The sequence below is a fragment of the Impatiens glandulifera genome, chromosome 9, assembly GCF_907164915.1.
Source record: "Impatiens glandulifera chromosome 9, dImpGla2.1, whole genome shotgun sequence".
Taxonomy (NCBI): domain Eukaryota; kingdom Viridiplantae; phylum Streptophyta; class Magnoliopsida; order Ericales; family Balsaminaceae; genus Impatiens; species Impatiens glandulifera.
This window is the reverse complement of record NC_061870.1, coordinates 17876611-17898406: the sequence shown is the minus strand read 5'-3', so window position 1 is coordinate 17898406 and position 21796 is coordinate 17876611. Positions and strand designations below refer to the sequence as shown.

The 21796-nt window shown below is 31.6% G+C and overlaps 3 protein-coding genes across 3 annotated transcripts; all 3 read left to right on the top strand.

Moving 5' to 3' along the window:
- The first annotated feature begins 5808 nt into the window (after positions 1–5808).
- Positions 5809–8351, top strand: LOC124915913 (ATP synthase subunit beta, chloroplastic-like). The gene is given in 5 exon segments (XM_047456661.1): positions 5809–5812; positions 6966–7174; positions 7176–7225; positions 7227–7270; positions 7273–8351. Coding segments are annotated over 5 exon segments (1386 nt in total).
- Positions 8352–10099: 1748 nt separating this feature from the next.
- On the top strand, positions 10100–11108 carry LOC124914131 (nuclear transcription factor Y subunit B-3). The gene has a single exon (XM_047454616.1). The coding sequence runs from the start codon at positions 10112–10114 to the stop codon at positions 10748–10750; it is 639 nt and encodes a 212-aa protein (XP_047310572.1). The 5' UTR covers positions 10100–10111; the 3' UTR covers positions 10751–11108.
- A 4443-nt stretch (positions 11109–15551) lies between these two features.
- On the top strand, positions 15552–20328 carry LOC124914836 (putative protein FAR1-RELATED SEQUENCE 10). Its single transcript, XM_047455450.1, has 2 exons — positions 15552–17146; positions 19595–20328. The coding sequence occupies exons 1-2, from the start codon at positions 15668–15670 to the stop codon at positions 20213–20215; spliced, it is 2100 nt and encodes a 699-aa protein (XP_047311406.1). The 5' UTR covers positions 15552–15667; the 3' UTR covers positions 20216–20328.
- Positions 20329–21796: the final 1468 nt, after the last annotated feature.

Genomic DNA, 21796 nt, shown 5'->3' with positions numbered 1-21796 from the left:
TCGAGTGCAACACCGAATTGTATGTTATGGCAATTGTGTTGGTGTTGTCACAAAATATTGGGGACTCCTCAGTTGTAATACTGAAATCCTTTAAATGTTGTTGGATCTAGAGCAGTTGGGCACAACAACTTCCTGTGGCGAGGTATTCTACTTCAATTGTGGAGGTTGCAATGGATGTTTGCTTCTTGCTGTACCAGGAGACAAGTCGGTCACCTAGGAACTGGCAAGTTCTGCTACTACTCTTCCTGTCCACTTTACATGCATAATTTGTATCAGAGTAGCTTATCAAATTAAAATTGGAATCCTTCGGATACCATAGTCCCACATTTTGAGTGCCCTTAAGATATTTCAATATTCACTTAGCAGCAAGGTTTTGAAAACCGTTCCGGTCATCAACCCGGTTTTTTGGGCGAACTTCAGTCCAACCGGTTCAACCGGTTGAACCACTGATTGGACCGGATTTTAAATTAAAAAAAATAATTTAAATATATTGGTACATAAATTATATATATAGACACGTGCAAAATTAATCAAATATTTTTTAATATTAAGGCATTTTTCAAATTTAATACATTTTCTTATTAAACATTAATTCAAAAAGACATCCATAAAGGAATAAATTAAAAGAGATATTAATTTAATAATTAATAATTATATTAAAATAAAATATAATATATATCTTTGTTTTTATAAATTTAATTTAATAAGTAATAAAAAAAACTGAAGTATAATTCATCTCTCATCTCTATAAAAAGTACAAATAGAGAAAGAGGTAAGAGACAGACTATAAAAAGTACAAAGAGAGAGAGAGAAAGAGGCATGAGATTGAAGATGATTTTGGAAAAACCTTTCTAACCGGTAATTTCCGGTTCTGATTTCCGGTCGAACCGTCCGGTCGGACCGGATTTTGACCGGTTCGAAAGGTAGACGTATTAAAGTAAAAAATTGAACCGCCTCCTCTACCGTTTCCCGGTCGGACCAGTTGGACCGACGGTCCGACCACGTATTTTAAAACCTTGCTTAGCAGCTATATAATGAGATTGTTTAGGATTGGCCTGAAATTCCCGTAGACTCCAACCGCAAACATAATATCCGGTCGGTTGGCTGTTAAGTAAAGAAGAGAGCTAATAATTCTACGATAGGCAGTGATGTCAACACTTTGACCATCTTCATCATTATCAAGCTTGATCGAGGAACTCATTGGTGTTGAAGCAGCAAAGTAGCTTTCCATGCCAATTTCTTTAATAATTCATTTGTATACTTGGTATGATTGATGAACGTGCCTCCTTCAATCTGTAGAACTTGAAGGCCTAAGAAGAAACTCAACTCCCCCATCATGCTCATCTCAAATTTATCTGTCATTAACTTGGAGAATTTCTCACACAGTTTGGGGTTAGTTGACCCAAATATAATATCATCCACATAAATCTGTACAAGTAAAATATGATCGTCTTTCTCAAATTTGAATAGTATTTTATCTACAGATCCTATAGTAAAGTCGTGATCAAATAGGAACTTTGTAAGGATATCATATCATGCTCTAGGAGCTTGTTTAAGACCGTAAAGTGTCTTATACAATCTATAAACATGACTAATCAATGCAGGATTTTAAAATCGGGCGGTTGTTCAACATAAACTTCTTCATTGATTATACCATTAAGAAAAGCACTTTTAACATCCATTTGAAAAACATTAAAAATTTTAAAAGCATCAAACGCTAGAAATATTCTAATAGCCTCAAGTCTGGCAACAGGGGAAAATGACTCATCGAAGTCAATGCCTTCCTCCTGTTTATAACCTTGAGCCACTAGTCTAGCCTTGTTCCTTATAACCAAACCATCTTCATTTAGTTTATTTCGAAAGACTCGTCTAGTTCCAATGACAGATTGATTAGTTGGTCTTGGAACTAAATGTCAAACTTTGTTTCTTTCGAACTAGTTTAATTCATCTTGCATTACTAAAATCCAATCTAGATCAAGCAGTGCTTCATCAACCTTCTTAGGTTCAATCTGTGAGATGAAAGTTGAATTTGTATATTCATCTAATGATTGACTTCTTGTCCTAAGAGGTGCAGAGGGGTTACCTATAATTAGCTCAGGAGGATGATTTTTATTCCATTTGAAGTTCGGTCCCGAAATACTTTCTAACCGATCGGTTATTTGATCAAAATTTAACTGAACGATAGGTTGATCAATGTCAGACCGACCGGTTTCCTCGGCAATATCCGAGGCGTCAATTGTCTACTAAGAGGCGGTTTGATCTTGCTGAACTTCAACATTGTCAACCGTTTGATCATAAGTAATTCTTTGGTAGACCGAAACTTCATCTTCACTATCAGATTGGAGATTGACGTCCTTTATTCTATTAGATAAATCAATGGATATTGAGGTGTTACTTTCAACAAATTCATCAAAAACAACATGGGATGACTCTTCAATAGTTAGAGTTCTATTATTATAAACTTTATATGCTTTACTTACTACTGAGCATCCTAACATAATACCAACATCATATTTGACATCAAAAGCAGTCAAATAGTTTTTTCATTGTTATGAATATAACACTTATAGCCAAAGATCCTAAAATACCAGATATTAGGAACTTTGACATGGTAGATCTCATAAGGACTTTTATTAAATCTTTTATTTATCATGGACCGGTTTTGAGTATGACATGCTATATTGATAGCTTCTGCCCAAAGTTTTTGAGACACGCTTGAATCGACTATCATTGATCTGATAGCATCCTTAAGGGTTTTATTTCTCCTTTCAGCTAGGCCATTTTGTTGAGGAGTTCTGGCACTAGACAATTCATATCTAATTCCAGATTCCTCAAGATAACATGAAAGAGTTCTATTAGTAAATTCAGTACCCCTATCACTTTTAATTCTATTAACACTTACAGATTTTTTATTTTGTACCATTTTAAGCATTTTAATTAAGTTATGAGCAGTTTGATCTTTAGAAGTTAAGAAAATAACCCAAGTAAATTTATAGTAGTCATCAATGATTACTAATGTGTATTCCATGCCTCCTAAACTAGTTACTCTAATTAGACCGAAAAGATCCATGTGTAAATGCTCTAAACATCTTTCAGATTGAATATTTCCTTTGTTTTTGAAAGTTGATTTGATCTGTTTGCCCATTTGACAAGCAGAACAAGCCTTATCTTTTGAAAACTTCATGTTAGGAATACCTTCAACTAGCTCTTTAGAACAAATGGAGTTAATCATTTCAAAATTTAAATGATTTAGTCTTTTATGCCAAAGCCAGTTTTGATCATCTTTAGCAATCATGCAAACAGGATTAGGACATCTATTTTTCCAATTTACCTTATAAATATTTCCTATCCTATGCCCTATCAACAGAGTACTTCCCTATTGATCCTTAACTAAGCATGCTCGTTTATGAAATTCAATAGTATATCATATGTCACACATTTGACTTATACTAAACAAGTTATAACATACGTTTTCAACAAGTAGCACATTATTTATAGTTAAGTTGTCATGGAAAATTTTATCCTTTCCCACAGCCTTACCCTTAGAGTTATCATCGAAAGTGATCCTTGAACCCGATTCTTTCACAATATCGGTTAACAGCTTGTTGTTTCCGGTCATGTACCTTGAACATCCACTGTCCAGGTACCATTCTGAATCCTCCGAGAATTTGATTTATTTATCCTAAAAAATATAATTATTTACACATTTTTGGTACCCACATTTAATTGGGTCCACAGTTAATTAGTCCATTGGGAATCCATGTTTGTCTCACTTTGATGGTTCTCCCAGTGTTTGTCTTAATAATCCTATATGTATTAGGCTTAACATCTCCTTATCTGCCTCTAAATAAGTCATAATATTTTGAAAGAGAGTTTTGAGAGTGCTTATTTGAATCTTTTTCATGATCATATCTAGCCGACCCACTGGCTTTCCTTTTCTCAGGACTAAGCCATCGTGACTGGTTGGTTGGATCAATGTATTTAATTATTGACTCATTTGTATCATGACTTGCTTGAATTTTTGTTGAGGTACCTTTGAAAAAGTTTATAAGAGAAAACTTGCCTTTCTTGGGTGTCAACTCTTTGTATGGCTTGTCTGGAATGTTGTTATTGTAACCTAAGCCAAACTTACAGTTGGCAGGCCTTTGATGACTAGTCATCTAGTTAACTGCATCTCTAGACTTAGTCCATGCAGCAATCACGTAGTTCGTTCTTTCATTTTCTTTGGTTAACATTTGAAATGTCTCCCTGAGCTTCTCGTTCTCGTAGGATAGTTCATCTGTCTTACCCAGCTTGTTACTCGATTGAGCTGAAGCGAGAACGGACAGTTTCTTGTACTTAGTGACCATGTCATTGAGTGCAGTAATCAGGTCGTCTCTAATAAACTCATCGGAGGAGAAGTCGAATACCTCTTTGTCAGTTGCCATGAGGCATCTGACTTCTTTATTGTCGCTGTTTAAATCGCTTTGAGCCCACTTACTTCCACCATCATCAACTAGCAAGGCTTTCTGGATCTCCTTATTGTGTTTGGTTGACTGATGATCCTCTCTTAGTTTCTGATCGGTTGGCTTTCTATCGTCTCTTCTTGGTTTTCGGCACTCCGACTTGTAGTGACCTAAGGTATCACAATTAAAATAATGAACGTTAGCTTTATTACAATTTGAGTAGTTGTAGTTGTAGGAGTTGTTGGGTTGATTCTTCTTCATGAATTTTCTAAACTTCCTGGCAAGCATAGCCATTGCATCATTGTTGAACTGCTCGGCTGTCTTGGCAGGTTCAGGAACTGCTGGCTCCACCGATGATACTAATGCCTTAGTTACGTTCGAGGATGATGATTCATCTGTGTTTCTTGAGTTCATTTCAAACTCATAAGCTTTCAGGCCATCGAATAGATCATATAATGGCATGTTTTGGAGGTCTCATGATTCCCTCATTACGGTTGTTTTAACTTCCCATGCGCTAGGAAGAGCCCTCAAGGCCTTGATGATGATTTCCTTGTTCATGTATGTTTTTCCAAAATGGAGAGCTCATTGACGATGCTAGTGAAACGTTCGTCGAACTCATTCATTGTTTCTCCAGGACGCATTTTGATGTTGTCGAACTTCTGAGTGGCTACCATGATTTTGTTTTCTTTTGTCTGCTCGTTGCCCTCATTCATTTGGATCATTTTCTCCCATACCTCATTGGCAGTGGTGCACGCTCTTATTTTTGCAAAGGTATTTTTGTTTAGAGTACCATATATAGCGTTCATCGTCAAGTTATCGAGATTGTTCTTCCTTCTATATTCATTTGTCCAGTCGCATCTTTCTTTTTCGATCTTGAAAGGGCCGTTGGTAACGACATACCACATGTCATCATCCAGAGAGGTCAGATATACATTCATTCGCAGCTTTCTATCAATGAATTCTTCAGTTTTGAACATTGAAGGCTTGGTGAATGAAGTCATATTGGTAGTTGGGTGCTTGAGAATAGAAACGTGTTGCTTTGATACCGCTTGTTAGGATTGGGATTGCAATAGGTACTAGGGTCCGACTATTATTGAACGCTTACACACTCTTCGGTTGATAATAACCCTGTTAGAGATTAATATCGGTTTCTATTCTTCACAAGTTATCACAAACTCTTGAACCGAGTTCAAGTGCGGAAGTATTTATTTCAACTTGAAGCAACAACTAAACGGTTTAGATGATAAGAGGAAGAAATGACACAACACAAGGTTTATTCATGTTCGGAGTAAAAACTCCTACGCCACCCCACCTGCAAAACCATTATGTGAATTTGTCTTCTCTCTTCGGTCTAGACGCAAATATGCGTATGAACGATTCATTATCACCATTTTGGCCATTTTTGAAAAATAGCCCTTACATTTTTTTATTTATTTTACTTTTAATTTTTTTACATGTAAATTAATCATTTAACTTATATTTTTTACTTTTAAGATAAAAAATTATAATATATTTTAAATGTATAATTAAACTATTAAATTTATTATACTTAAATTTTATCTAATTTATTTTATATCTATATGTATAAGCGTTTTTTATTAATAATGTTTGTTTTTATATAATATGTTTGTTTATTTAAATATATTATTGAATTATTTTATTTAATTAATTTTATTTTTATTTTATTAAATGAATAAGAAAAGATTGGGGTTAAATATATAAAGTTGATAAATGTATAGATTATATTAATAAGGTTAAAAAGTTTGTGTAAGAAATGAATATTCTAAAAATATTCTCTTAGGTTTAGAAATAGATTTTTGAGTTGGAGATGAATTACTGTTTGACATGATTTGCTGCATTTTGAGTTTGAAAATAGATTCGTGGGTTTTGTTAATTTAATTAATAAATTTTAAATTAGTTTACAAACATTTTAAAATATAAATTATTAGTTATATTATAAGATACAAATATCTAATATGTATGCTTATATTTATCCAAAAAAAATCATATTAATTACTTCAATTAACATAAACTAAAAATTTGTTAAAAATATATTATTTTTTATTAGTTTCTTTTAATTAATTATTTTCTATCTAATTTTATCTTATCTATACCATACAAATAATATAAGGAAAAAATGACTCCTAAATTATCAAAAGTATATTTAGACTAGTATCCTTCTTCGTGAAATATATAATAGTGGATATTATATTAAATAATTTATAAAATAAAAGGTAAGAAAAATATAAGAGTATATTTAATGAGTGAAATTATATTCAAATTATAATTTCAATTTTATGAGAATTGATATTAAACTATAATTTAATTCTTATGTTTTTTAGAAAATTATAAAATTGTAATTTAATTTCAATTCCTATGTTTGAAAAAAAAATTAATATATATTATCAATTTTATTAGAATATTAGTTTAACACTATAAATTATGATAAATCAAGTTATATGAGATTTTTTTTAAATTTTAATTTTCATTAAAATAATATTGGTTCAACATGTTAACTAGCTTTTTCGCCGGGCAAGATGTCGAATATTTATAACGCTCTGATGGTTAAGTGTCGAGATACTACCGGTCAACCAATTAATGTGACTTGTGATGTACAACAATTATTATGAAACAATCGAGTTAGAGTTGTGGCTATGAGTGCTACAGATAGTCTAACAAGAGGAATGAAGGTGATTGACACTAGGGCTCCTCTAAGCGTTCCAGTTGGTGGGGGCGACTCTGGGACGAATTTTCAATGTGCTGGGAGAGTCTATTGATAATTTTAGATACTAGCACAACATCGTTTATTCAAAAATATGTGCCACCTCTATACAGTTAGATACAAAATTATCTATTTTTGAAACAGGAATTAAAGTAGTAGATCTTTTAGCCCCGTATCGCCGTGGAGGAAAAATCGGATTATTTGGGGGAGCTGGAGTGGGTAAAACAGTACTTATTATGGAATTGATTAACAATATTGCCAAAGCCCACGGAGGCGTATCCGTATTTGGCGGAGTAGGTGAACGTACCCGTGAAGGAAATGATCTTTACATGGAAATGAAAGAATCTGGGGTAATTAATGAACAAAATTTTGGAGAATCAAAAGTGGCTCTAGTTTACGGTCAGATGAATGAACCGCCGGGAGCTCGTATGAGAGTTGGTTTGACTGCCCTAACTATGGCGGAATATTTCCGAGATGTTAATGAACAAGACGTACTTCTATTTATTGACAACATCTTCCGTTTTGTCCAAGCGGGATCTGAAGTATCTGCGTTATTGGGTAGAATGCCCTCCGCTGTGGGTTATCAACCTACCCTTAGTACCGAAATGGGTTCTTTACAAGAAAGAATTACTTCTACTAAAGAAGGGTCCATAACTTCTATTCAAGCCGTTTATGTCCCCGCAGACGATTTGACTGACCCTGCTCCCGCTACGACATTTGCACATTTAGATGCTACTACCGTACTATCAAGAGGTTTAGCTGCCAAGGGTATCTATCCAGCGGTAGATCCTTTAGATTCAACGTCAACTATGCTTCAACCCCGGATCGTTGGTGAGGAACATTATGAAATTGCGCAAAGGGTTAAGCAAACTTTACAACGTTACAAAGAACTTCAAGACATTATAGCTATCCTCGGATTAGACGAATTATCTGAAGAGGATCGTTTAACCGTGGCAAGAGCACGAAAAATTGAGCGTTTTTTATCACAACCCTTTTTCGTAGCAGAAGTATTTACCGGTTCTCCGGGAAAATATGTTGGTCTAGCAGAAACAATTAGGGGCTTTCAATTAATTCTTTCCGGAGAATTAGATGGTCTTCCTGAACAGGCTTTTTATTTGGTAGGAAACATCGATGAAGCTACTGCGAAGGCTATTAAATTAGAAATGGAGTGCGAATGCTATTAAATTTTAAATTAGAAATGGAGAGTAATTTGAAGAAATGACTTTAAATCTTTGTGTATTGAACCCTAATCGAAGTGTTTGGAATTTCGAAGTGAACAAAATTATTTTATCTAATAAAAGTGGCCAAATTGGCATATTACCCTTAAAAAAAATATCGGTTCTACCTGTTAATTTTTTAAATTAATAGTATATATATATATATATATATATATATATATATATATATATATATATATATATATATATATATATATATATATATATATATATTTCAAAAGGTTAACTTCCTGAGGCCTTGAATGAAAGAGTGGTTAAGGTTTTGCTTGTTTTTTTTTAATTTTTTTTTTAAATAAAAACCTTGTTTGATTAAAATTAAGAATAAAATGATTTTTTTAAATTTTTTTTATCAAATTATTCTTACTCTGTATTTTTGTTTAGTAATTAATTTATATTAAAAAAATAAAATATAATTTTAATATTTAAATTGATAAAATGATTGATTAAATAGTTGATATTAGGTTGAATTTTGGGATAAAATGAACAAAATCTTAGTTTTATCCTAATAACCAAATATCAACAAACACTAAACTAAAAAAATAACAAAAACTAAACTAAAAAAAGAAAAAATAAATATTTTTCCGTAAATTAAAAAAAAATATCAAATAAAAAATTTAAATAATAAAATAATAAGTTATTTTATTTAAAAAAAATTAAAATTTAAAATTAAAATTTCAAGGTAAAATAAATGGAATTGAAAACGGTAAAATTACACTAGATTGAATTTAATTCCAATTCTAATGTTATATTAAAAAGTTTACTAAACTTAAGAATTAAAATTACACTCCAATTTCAATTCAGAATTTTCCACCACAACCTCATTTAATTTTTTTTTTTTCATTTGAATGACCGTGAATTGAATAATTTCTTTTTTCTAACTGCAATATTTCAACTTATTTGATAATAAAATATACTCTTTTAAGCAATTCAAACCTTTTTACCCCAAACAGACAAACTAGGATCCTTAAAGTGAAATGAGATTTGATGAAAATACTTTTTGTTTAAGAAAATAAAAAAAAGTCTAAAGGCATATATGCTCCAGAACAGAAAGTTTAGGGATCTAATTTTCACTTTTCCGTTAGAGGAGCGTTTGTGAGCTTGGCCTCCCAGCCGCTATTTGTTAACTGAAATCTAACATAGTAATAGAAGAGAAATGATTAGGCGAGAGAATTTGGTGAGACTTGAAATAATCTTATTCGCTGAAAAAATCAAATAATTTCTCTCTTTTCTCTTTTTCCTTCCATTTTCCAACCAGTGAAGAATGAAGGGTGATGCCAAGTCATTCCCTCTCTCTATCACTCCTCATAATATAATTATAAATTTTAAATAATAAACGCAAAACAAACAGAGCCTTAAGTAGGCACTCACGTCCTTTTACCCGCACTGGGACGAACCTCTACGCCCCACCACGTGCATCCAATCGGTCACGTCCAAATGCGCGGGCCCCACCTCCATCATCTAACGCCTCATGAGCACTCACGTCAACCATTCTTATCGGTAAACGAACGGATATAACTCATCCACGTGTCGCATTTCAAGACATATTAATCTCTAGATCCAACGGACACTGCATTCCCACCCTCATCTCTCTCTCCCTCTCTCTCTCTCTTCCCATACATTCACGAGTTCACCGCCGGCGCTCTTCAACTTTTGCCGTAAACAAATATATATCAAACTTTGAAACCCGATTTTATATAAACCCTTTGATGGCGGATTCCGATAACGAGTCAGGTGGGTATAACAACGGCGGCGGCGGTGACTTTTCAACGAAGGAACAAGACAGGTTTCTTCCGATCGCAAACGTAAGCAGGATTATGAAGAAAGCTTTACCGGCGAACGCTAAGATTTCAAAAGATGCAAAGGAAACTGTTCAGGAATGTGTATCGGAGTTCATCAGTTTCATCACCGGTGAGGCTTCTGATAAGTGTCAAAGAGAGAAACGTAAGACAATCAACGGAGACGATCTTCTTTGGGCTATGACTACTTTGGGATTTGAAGACTACGTTGAGCCACTTAAAGTCTATCTAGCGAAATTTCGTGAGATGGAAGGTGAAAAGAGTTCAATGGGTGTTGTCCGGACTGGAGACAACGGTTCTGGTGGTGGAGGAGCGGCGGATGCAGGCGGAGGAAGCGGCGGTGGTGGTGGTGGAGTGAATTCATCGAACTCTGGTGGTGTGTTTAATGGTGGTGGGATCTATGGTGGGATGCAAGGTGGTTCGATGATGATGATGGGTCATCATCAAGGATCGATGTATGGTTCAGGTGGGTTTCATCAGATGAGTGGAGGGATCGGAGTTGAAAAGAGTCGTGCCGCCGGCGGAACGCCGGTGGTTAGACCAAGGTAGGCAAGTGGGGACTTGATGAAATCCCCATGCTGTTTCCAAGACTCATCTTTTTTATTAGTGGTGTTAAAAAAAAAAAAAAAAACTTTTGGGATATTTTCAGTTTAGAAATAGAATAATTTGGAGTTACTTTTTTTTTTTCTTTTTTTTAAGTGGTGCGATAATATGGAGATAGGGCAGAAAATGTTTAGAATCCATAAGTTTGGAGAGAGAAAGAGAGGAAAGAGAAAAAGCAATCGCATACATATGTAAATATGATTTTTAAGGTTTGGGCTGAATTTATTTGTAACAAAACTGTTTATTATTAGTTCTTTTGTTTGATGTGTCATTAATGTTCAATTATCAATAACTTTTTCTTTTTGAAACATTGGAAAAGAAATTAAATATGAATGTATGATCTATGATTATAATTTATAAATCATTTACTAGTAAATCATAAATTTGGAGAAATGAAATTTAATCCCTTTAAAATTGGAGAAATGAAACTCATTCTCCTTCGTATTTATATTTTTTTTCTTTTTTTATATTTATTTGAGTGAGTATATATAAATTATATTTGTTAGATATGATTTAATATTTATTTATTGGTTATCATTATTGTATTTAATTTTTTTTTATATTTATTTGAGTAAGTATATATAAATTATATTTGTTACGTATGATTTAATATTTATTTATTGGTTATCATTATTTTATTTAGTGCATAACGATATTTTACAAATTTAGTAAATTTAAAATATAATAATTTATTTTATATCAAAATCAAATATGAAAATAAATTATATTGATAATAATTATAAAATATATATATAAAGAGAATAAATAATTAAATATACAATTATTAATATTTTTTTACTTTGATTCATTATTTCTCTTTTTTTATTATTTATTTATTTTTAATATATATATATTGAATTAATTAATTTATATATTTTTTAATTGAGTTATAATAACAAGAGAATAAACAAAATTAATAATGTTTATAAATATATTAAATTATAAATATAAAAATTAATTAATGTAAAAATAAAATATTATCAATAGTGATTTATTTAACCAAACTAAACACTATTGATTGATGGTAATAATTATATGGTCTTATTTAAACATTATATTTAGTAAATTTAAAATATAATAATTTATTTTATATCAAAATCAAATATGAAAATAAATTATATCGATAATAATTATAAAATATATATATAGAGAGAATAAATAATTAAATATAAAATTATTAATATTTTTTACTTTGATTAATTATTTCTCTTTTTTTATTATTTATTTATTTATTTTTGAATATATATATATATATATTGAATTAATTAATTTATATATTTTTTAATTGAGTAATAATAATAAGGGAATAAACAAAATTAATAATGTTTATAAATATATTAAATTATAAATATAAAAATTAATTAATGTAAAAATAAAATATTATCAATAGTGATTTATTTAACCAAACTAAACACTATCAATGGTAATAATTATATGGTCTTATTTAAACACTATATTTTTATCCATCATAATCTATCAATCTCATTCATATTCTCATTGCGTCCCTTATTCTATTAGTTATATTTCAGAAAAAGAGTGAGAGAACATTATTTTTCAAAATATATGATTTCAGGTGAAAATTGAACCGTAACATTTTGATCTTAAGTCGATTCATTCTATACCGGGTTTTTCATAACATTTTGGTCTCTTTAGTCGACTCATTCCACACAAGACCACTTTGGTTAGATGAGAGAATTTTTATTATCATTTAATATGTTAAATATTTTAGAACACTCTTAAAATGCGCTTAAAAATTGGACTTTATATTAATTAAGGATAATGTTGTAAAATTGTTTAAAGATTTAATTGACTCGGAATATTTTATTTTGAAACTCCAGATAAACAAATCTTAATTGAATATATATTTGCTCAATAGACAATCTGTTTTACGAATATTATGTTAAAAAAAATAACTATTAACCTATTCAAATTACTTCACATTCAAATAAATGTACTTACATTATTGAATTAATTTGAAAATAGTTATTGAAGAACATGAAATTATGGTGACCTAATTTAAAATTCCATAATTTTTTTTTAAGTTGAATGAGACGCAATTCAAATGTTGGTGGAGAGCAAGGTTTTGCAAAAAAACAGGATTAATTCGCAATTAATTGGAAATCAGAAAAAACGTCCTGTTGTTTGCTAATCGGTAACCAAAAATTGGTCAACGGTCAACTGGGTCTGGTCAACAGTCAACCCAGGTCAAACCCAATTAACTCAAACTCGGTCTAATTTTTTAATAACATGTACAAATTATATTCTAAAAAATATAAATAATTTTCTCCCAATTTTATTTTCTCACTTTTATTCTTGTTACCGTCTCTCTTACTCAAGCCGTCGATCATCTCGTCTAGGGAGCCTGAAATCGACGTCGTCATTGTTGATCTTCCATTCCAAATCGTGTTCTTACTGGTAAATATTTCTCTCTTAAGTTTTTCATGCCTACTCTTGACATTGTTTTCTTCTTTACTGCTTTATTTCTTTAGATCATGTTAATACATCAATAGTAGATATTAAGGTTTCAGACATATATGTTTATAGGATCCACTATATAACAAAACATCTTTGTGGTTGCTTCTTTATGTTTGTGCAAAAGTTCACACATCACAAGTTTGCTGTTATTCTAAGTTAATTCAACATTTTTGTATAATATATAATTCTCTATGTTATTCTACTTTGATGATTGCGCTTGAGATGCTTCTAGACAAATTTGAAATTACTATCTACTATATGTTGTTGAACGACGATACAATTTTGATCTACTTAAATTTGTAAGCTGTATCTCATTAGGGTGGATATACATTACAAAAGAACTTAATGAATTTCTGTATTTATAAGTTGTATCTCTTTATGTCTTTATTTAAAAAATGATGCAAAAGCTAAAGAAGTTTGTTAAGTAAAAATAGGTAATTAATTATTAGCATTAATTAACTATTAAATAAGAATTTAACTAAGTTAATCTTGTGCAGATTAAGAGAAACCGGAAGGAAAGCTGATCGATATTTTCTTAAGTCGGCTCAGTTTTATACTTCAGCATTTAAGAAGATCAGTTACTTTAGGGATCAGTATTTTAGATATCGGTATTATGCAGAGACGCGTAGCCGGTATTCTTGCATATCGGTTTTCTACCAATGCGTAACCGGTATTATACCAAGTCGGTTTTTCTGGATGCGTAGCCGATATTATTGCATATTAGTTTTCTACCAATGCGTAACCCAGGGACGGACCCAAGATTTCGAACTGGGGTGGGCTTGAAAAAAATTTAGGGTAGGCTTAAAATAATAACGAGAAAATTTTGAAAAAAAACAAGTATATAAAAGTAAAGTTTTACCATTTTTTAAAAAATTAAATAAAAAACAATGAATTATATTAATTTTTTTTAAGAAATTAAGGGTAATGTCATATTTCTACCGTAAAAAAAAAAAAAATTTTCGAGGTGGGATTCAGCCCACCCGAGCCCCTACATAGATTCGTCCCTGGCATAACCGGTATTATACCAAGTCGGTTTTTCTAGATGCGTAACCGGTATTATACCAAGTCGGTTTTTCTGGATACGTAACCGGTATTATACCAAGTCAACATTTTATAAAACGGTTTCTCAGTAAAAGCGCATCCAGTTTTATTCATCATGTCTCTAAGTACAAACACATTTCCGGTAGCTGCAAATATTTAGCTTTATGCTACATCAGTATTTTATTTCCATTTCAGTGCAAGTCTGAGGAAGCTTTCTTGGTAGCAGTTGTTTGCCAACACAGTCCAGATTGTCAAAAGCACCAAAAGACAAATTATCCATGCTGATCCATGCTGCTCGCTCCTAAGAAATCATAATCCAATTAATGGCTTCTTGGCTTATTATGATTAAAGTGCAGGCAAGATCAAAAGATATCTCATCTAATGTACTTTTTTGAACCTCAATCAATCAAGAATAAGAAAGATGTCCTATGAAGCAAATATATCCCTTGAAGAAGCAAAATATGTCCGTTGACATTTGCCTATTTAAGAGAACAAAAGACAACCGGTTCAACACACAAAAGCATACGAGAACATACACGATAATTACTTGATTAATCCCTCTACCAGTTTTCAAGCAATCAACTCTCTAGAAATTTGATAAACTTTGAAGAGTGTTAGAGTTACAAAACTTTATTACAATACTACTTATTCTCTGTGAGTTTGTTAGCCTTGTAATTTGATAGAATTTGTGCCTGTTCAACAAAGAGTGTGTGCTAGGAGTTCGAAAGTAGACAATAACTAAGTCCTACCTGTTCGACTGAATTGTGTACGAGTGTTGTATTCAATAAAATCTTCTAATAAATATCATTCTCAACGTTTGAGAATAATTATGTGAATCTGTTACTTAAATACGCATATTTGGTCACTTAAATAATTTTATAATAATTATTATATTTAAATGCAAATTGAATAGACTATTGATGGATTAGTTTTATATTCCCCTAATGGAAGTCATATATAAAACTATATATTGTCGGTTCAAATTATATGGGTATAATAATTTAAGTAAGGTTGAATAGTCACACCCAACTATCACACAATAGAATTGATCATTTATTTATTTATATATATATTTATTAAAGTAAAAAAAAGAAAAGAAAAATATAGTCTAAGACTGGGCCGGATTGGGTTGGGCCAAACAAGTTAAAGAAATAAAAGGGCAGATTCGAATTTGGGTTTGGACCTGATAGAAAGAACTTTACAAAAAGAAAAGATAGGGTTCTTTCTTTCTGGTTCCCAGACGGTGTAGATTCCGGCGACGTTCGGTTGGATTCCGGCAGCTTTTCTCAACTCCGATTACCACTAAGATTGTTCATCGAAGAGAAATTTTGGAAAGTCTAGCGAATTATGGCAGCAAAGCCAGTGACTAACATTTGGATAAGACGTCAAGAATGTCCTTGCGGAGATTGGAAGTGTTATATTAAACATCAAGGAGATGATGATCAGAGAACATTCGGATCATCATCCCTAGACAAAAACGAAGCATCTTCTTCTTCTTCTTCATCTGAAGTCATTTTCACACCCTATGTTGGCCAAATCTTTAAAACAGATGAAGATGCATTCGACTATTACAGCACCTTCGCCCGTAAAAACGGTTTCTCCATTAGAAAAGCACGTTCGACCGAGAGCCAAAATCTCGGGATCTATAGAAGAGATTTCGTTTGTTACAGGTCAGGATTTAATCAGCCGAGGAAAAAGGCAAACGTTGAACATCCTAGAGATCGAAAATCAGTCCGATGTGGATGTGATTCTAAATTATACTTGTCTAAAGAAATCATCGATGGTGTTCCACAATGGTACGTCTCACAATTCAGTAATATTCATAATCATGAACTATTGGAAGATGATCAAGTCCGTCTTCTCCCTGCCTACAGAAAAATTCATGAAGCTGACCAACAGCGTATTCTTCTCCTCTCCAAAGCTGGTTTTCCTGTAAATAGGATAGTAAAGGTTTTGGAAACAGAGAAAGGTGTCCAATCAGGTCAGTTACCTTTTATAGAGAAAGACGTAAGGAATTTCATTAGAACATGTAAAAAAACTGTACAGGAAAACGATGCAAACCTATCTGAGAAACGAGAAACTGATATGGTTGAACTCGTTGAAGCTTGTAAAGCCATGGCCTCTAAGAACGATGGATTCATTTACAACTACACGATGATTGAAAACAGTAAAATCGAAAGCATAGCATGGAGTTATGGAGATTCTGTTCGCGCATTCTCGTCGTTTGGTGATGTTGTATCGTTCGACACGACATACAGGTCGATTACCTATAACATGATTCTCGGGGTTTGGTTTGGTATTGATAATCATGGAAAGGCAATCTTCTTTGGATGTGTTCTTCTACAAGAAGAAAGTCTTCGTTCGTTTTCATGGGCATTGCAGACGTTTGTGCAGTTCATGAGAGGAAGACAACCTCAGACTATTTTAACTGATATGGATGTTGGACTTAGAGATGCTATTGCAGCTGAAATGCCTAATACTAATCATGTGATTTGTATATGGCGAATTTCTGCTAAGTTGTCGAGTTGGTTCTCTTTGCCACTTGGTTTGCAATTTGAAGATTTTAAATCCGCTTTCAACATGGTGTATCGATTGGAAAACTTGGAGGATTTTGATCGTCAGTGGAATCATTTGATCACACAGTTTGGGTTAAGTTCGGATAAACATGCAGCTCTTCTCTTTTCTTGTCGAGCTTCTTGGGCGTCTTCTTATGTTAGAGGATATTTGCTTGTTCATACCATGATGCCTGATTATTTGAAATTGGTTGATTCGTTTTTGAGGACTGTCTTGAGTGGGCAAACTTGCCTGAGAGCATTCTTTGAGCAGGTACAAGTTTCTCTTCATAACACCTTTTTCTATTAGATTAACACTTTTTTTCTTTCCATAAATTGAACTATGGATAATGGGCTTTGGATAAAATATTCTTTACCGAGTTAACCGACAAAACAAAGGTTGAGTTCGGCTCTTCTAATGAAAAAAAACAACTAGACCGACCAATGTATTGTTTAGACATTTTAAAGAGAACAAACTCTAGCACTAGTGGTGGGTGTCTTGCATAACTTTATGTTCTTGTTACCATATAAATCTGTGGTTATTATACAATTTAGTTTTGATAAAAAAATTGACTTCTTTACACAATTGTTCTTAATATATGTATATCTTTGTATGTATTAATGTAAATATAATTTTACATATAGGGTCCATTTGATAACATTTTCTGCAGTTGAATCAATTTGAGTCTGAGTTTGGATGAGAAAACGTTAACAAATTTATATGTCTTTTTAAGTTATGTTTCAAAACATTATATCTTCTAAATCAACATCCAAATAGATACATGACAAAAATAAGTGTTTCCAATGAAAATTTCCAATCTTAGATCCAACTCCAAAATGTTTCCTAATTGCTTACTTGTTTTAATGTTAATTTTGTTATTGTTACTATTTACTTGATCTCATTGCTTACATTACTTGTCGAAGAACTTTTATTCTTCTTATTTTCAACGTCAAGTTATAAAAAATTTTTTTGTCAGTGATTATGTTTTTCTTACCATATAAATGTGTGGTTACAATTTAGTTTTGATAAAAAAAAATTGACTTTTTTACACAATTGCTCTTAATATATGTAATATCTTAATTATGTATTAATGTAAATATAATTTTACATAGGGTTGAAAATATTTAATCTGAGTCCGGGTTTGGATGAGAAAACGATAAGAAATTTATAAATATACGTCTAATTAAGTTATGTTTCAGAACATTATTATATCTTCTAAATCAACATCCAAATAGATTCTTGACAAAAAAAAGTGTTTCCAATGAAAATTAACGACGTTTTCTTGTCCAATCCTAGATCCAACTCCAAAATGTTTCCTAATTGCTTACTTGTTCAAATATTAATTTTGTTATTGTTACTATTTACTTTATCTCATTGTTTACATTACTTGTTGAAGTGCTTTTACTCTTCTTAGCATATTTTTAGTTCTTAATAAAAACAGTTTGAGAAGGTTCAATTGTCGGAAATGAATATCTAGACTTGCCGATTTCAACATCAAGTTATAAAAGAAAAAAAATGTTAGTGATTATGTTCTTGTTACCATATAAATGTGTGGTTTATACAATTTAGTTTTGTTAAAAAAAATTGACTTCTTAACACAATTGCTCTTAATATACGTATATCTTAATTATGTATTAATGTAAACATATTTACATACTGTCCATTTTAAAACATTTTCTGGAGGTTTGCCAAAAACGGACTTACTTGTGGTCCATCCATCAGAGTAATGGATCTGAATTTGAGTCTGAGTTTAGATGAGAAAACGTTAACAAGTTTATAAATATATTTCTAATTAAGTTATGTTTCAGAATATTATATCTTCTAAATCAACGTCCAAATAGATACTTGACAAAAACAAAGTGTGTCTATAGAAAATTAATGACGTTTTCTTGTCCAATCCTAGATCCAGCTCTAAAATGTTTCCTAATTGTTTACGTGTTGTCGTGTTCAAATGTTAATTTTGTTATTGTTACTATTGACTTGATCTCATTGTTTACATTACTTGTTGTAGTGCTTTTATTCTTCTTATCGTATTTTTGGTTCTTAAAATGAAACAGTTTGAGAAGGTTCAATTGTCGGAAATGAAATTCTAGAGTCGCCGATTTTCAACATAAAGTTTTAAAAAATTTCTGTTAGTGATAACGTATAATAGAAGAAAAATATTTTAGCTTTTTATATTGTTTTTCTAAGAGATGCTGGAAATTTCTTTTACCGCATTCTTAGTGATAGTATGTAAATTGTGAACAAAGAATACAAATTATATCAATCCGTTATCTTCCACTTTTTCCTATTCCAAGGCAAAGATTCAGCAACTTGTTGAATAGTTATTTTTATTAAGATTGATGTTAGATAATAGAAATTTGTTGGTTGGTAAATTTTGTTTCGTCGTACAATTGAACAATTAACTGCAAACTGCTGGTTTGAGGTATAGGAAAACCGACGCCAATAATTTGAACAGGCATATCAGTGAAAAAACCGACCTAACCTAATCTAACCTAACCGTTTACACCATAATAGGGGCATTTGTAAACACCTTTTTATATGGATCCCTATCTAGTTAAGAATGGGGAATATGTTTGGTATGAATGTTGTATCTGGATCTGAATTTTGATAAGAGCAGCAGGATTAAGTTCAGATACAATCTTTTTCCCGACAGAATCTCACCTAGTTCATGATTTTAAAATGTTAGTTTTGAATATATTATTGTCTTTTAACTTTCAGGTGTGCAATACTGTAACTTCCATGTATCAAAGAAAAGAAGAGATCCATTACATACCGACAAAAACATGCATACCCATTGAAGAACATGCCCGCAGTATCTTAACATCGTACGCATTCAGATCATTGCAGAACGAAATAATGTTATCAATGGAGTACGCGATTACAGAAATGGCCAACGGTTCGTTTCACGTCAGGCACTACAAGAAAATGGAAGAAGATGAGTGCTTCATATATTGGTTACCACAAGAGGAAGAAGTTCACTGCTCTTGCAAAGAATTCGAACATTCAGGAATTTTGTGCAGACATTCAATTCGGCTGCTTGTGATAAAGAACTTCTTTCAAATCCCGGAAAAATATTTTCCTAATAGGTGGCGATCTGATCAGAGCTCCTTAGTCATTATCCCAATTGAAGAACAATTCGATAACAGTAGCACCAACTGTGAGTATTCTCAAGCGTTTCATTCAATTGCTGCAACTCTGTTCTCCGAATCTATACTTTCCAAAGATCGTTTTACATATGTTCATAGAGAACTTACTAGGGTTCTTGAGAATGTTGGTAATATTCCATTAGGTGAGGAAGTTTCTTTGCATTTGGCACCTAATAGTATCAGTGAATTGTAGGTTTAGATTGGGCAAGACAATACTATTATTCAGCTTTATAATCTAGTTCGAAGCTAAAGGAATTCTACCCATTTTGTAAGTCTTTAGTATCTTCTTTGTATAGGAAAATTGGTTTTTAGTATTTCTTTCTATTATGCATCATTTAAATATGTTGAAAAAGGAAAATTTCAAATATGTTGTGCAAAAGATTTATTTTTTCCTTTAAGATATTTTTGTACATTTTAAGTCATTATTAAGTATTTGGTCCATCCTGTATATAGGACCATTCAGTATATAGTTGAGGACCACATTAAATAAGGAGGTTAACCCCCCTTCTGTAATTCATTAATTTTCATTTAGAATAATAAAAGTTCTCAATCCCATTTTTAGATTTTGTTCTCTCATTAGAAACCTAAAAGTCATGAAAATTTGAACTCATGATTTAGCCTTGTAGAACAGAACTTGTTATATAAAATTGTTCATAACAAATTAAAGGGATATTCATTACAAACCTAGTGCTTTATCGACAATCATCAAATCTTGGAACAAACGTGCAATAAAGTATTGTATCGTGAATATTTTAGGTCAATCTCATAACAATAAAATGTCCAACCGACCACTAAGTCGTTATCCCTCTACATGTAGGAAATAGGAATCACGCAAACCCTTGCACAATTGGTTATCGAACAAACTTGTGCATTGCCGAGACAACATCTCCTTCTTAACATAATTCATCGGTATTTTGAAGGTTATCCCTCTACATGTAGGAAATAGGAATCACGCAAACCCTTGCACAATTGGTTATCGAACAAACTTGTGCATTGCCGAGACAACATCTCCTTCTTAACATAATTCATCGGTATTTTGAATCAACAAAATTAGTGATTCAACCTCTAAAAACCTTAAAAAAAACAAAAAAAAAAACTATTGATTCGACTTCGAAAACCAACTAAATTAGTTAGAATTCAACTCTTATACTCTTTTTAATTTTTGGATTGGATAAACACATTTTACCCAATTACATATAAATGAAGAAGGTGTTTGACAAATAAACTTATTCAATTGTAAATAAACTATTTTTTTCTTAAAATTTTAAACTATCATAGAAATTTAACAAAATATCTATTTTCTCTGGCCTATTGGCGTGATATGGTGTCTGTAATCGTGACTCATGAAGGGAACTTTGTTATGATCAAATATTCCTTCTATAGCAAAAGTTGGTGGAGTCTTAAGGCATGTTTGTTTTGCTTTTTGAATACATGTGCAAATGAAACACCTGATAAGTAATATGGAAATATTTGTAACATAAGAAATTGGATGTTTCACTCATTAACAAGTTAACAAACAAATGATTAGATACTTCATGTAAAAGTTCATTTCATGATATAAATGCAAAAGCATTGGAAGTTCAATAACATACTTGGACATATTTCCTTAAAATATTTAATTTATTAGGGTTAATGGACTAATTCATAATAAGATAATATACATAATTTAATAAAAATGATTTAATTTAGAGATAATTAGTGAGTTTCTTTGTTTGGTTGAGAGATAATTAATCCATCCACTAGTCAAATACTTAAATATACAAGTCGATAAACT

Bases quoted from the DNA above. Each gene is read 5' to 3' on its own strand.
- LOC124914131 (XM_047454616.1), top strand. From the start codon at position 10,112: ATGGCGGATTCCGATAACGAGTCAGGTGGGTATAACAACGGCGGCGGC.
- LOC124914836 (XM_047455450.1), top strand. From the start codon at position 15,668: ATGGCAGCAAAGCCAGTGACTAACATTTGGATAAGACGTCAAGAATGT. The intron at 17,147-19,594 runs GTACAAGTTTCT...TTTAACTTTCAG, and splicing joins TGAGAGCATTCTTTGAGCAG to GTGTGCAATACTGTAACTTC.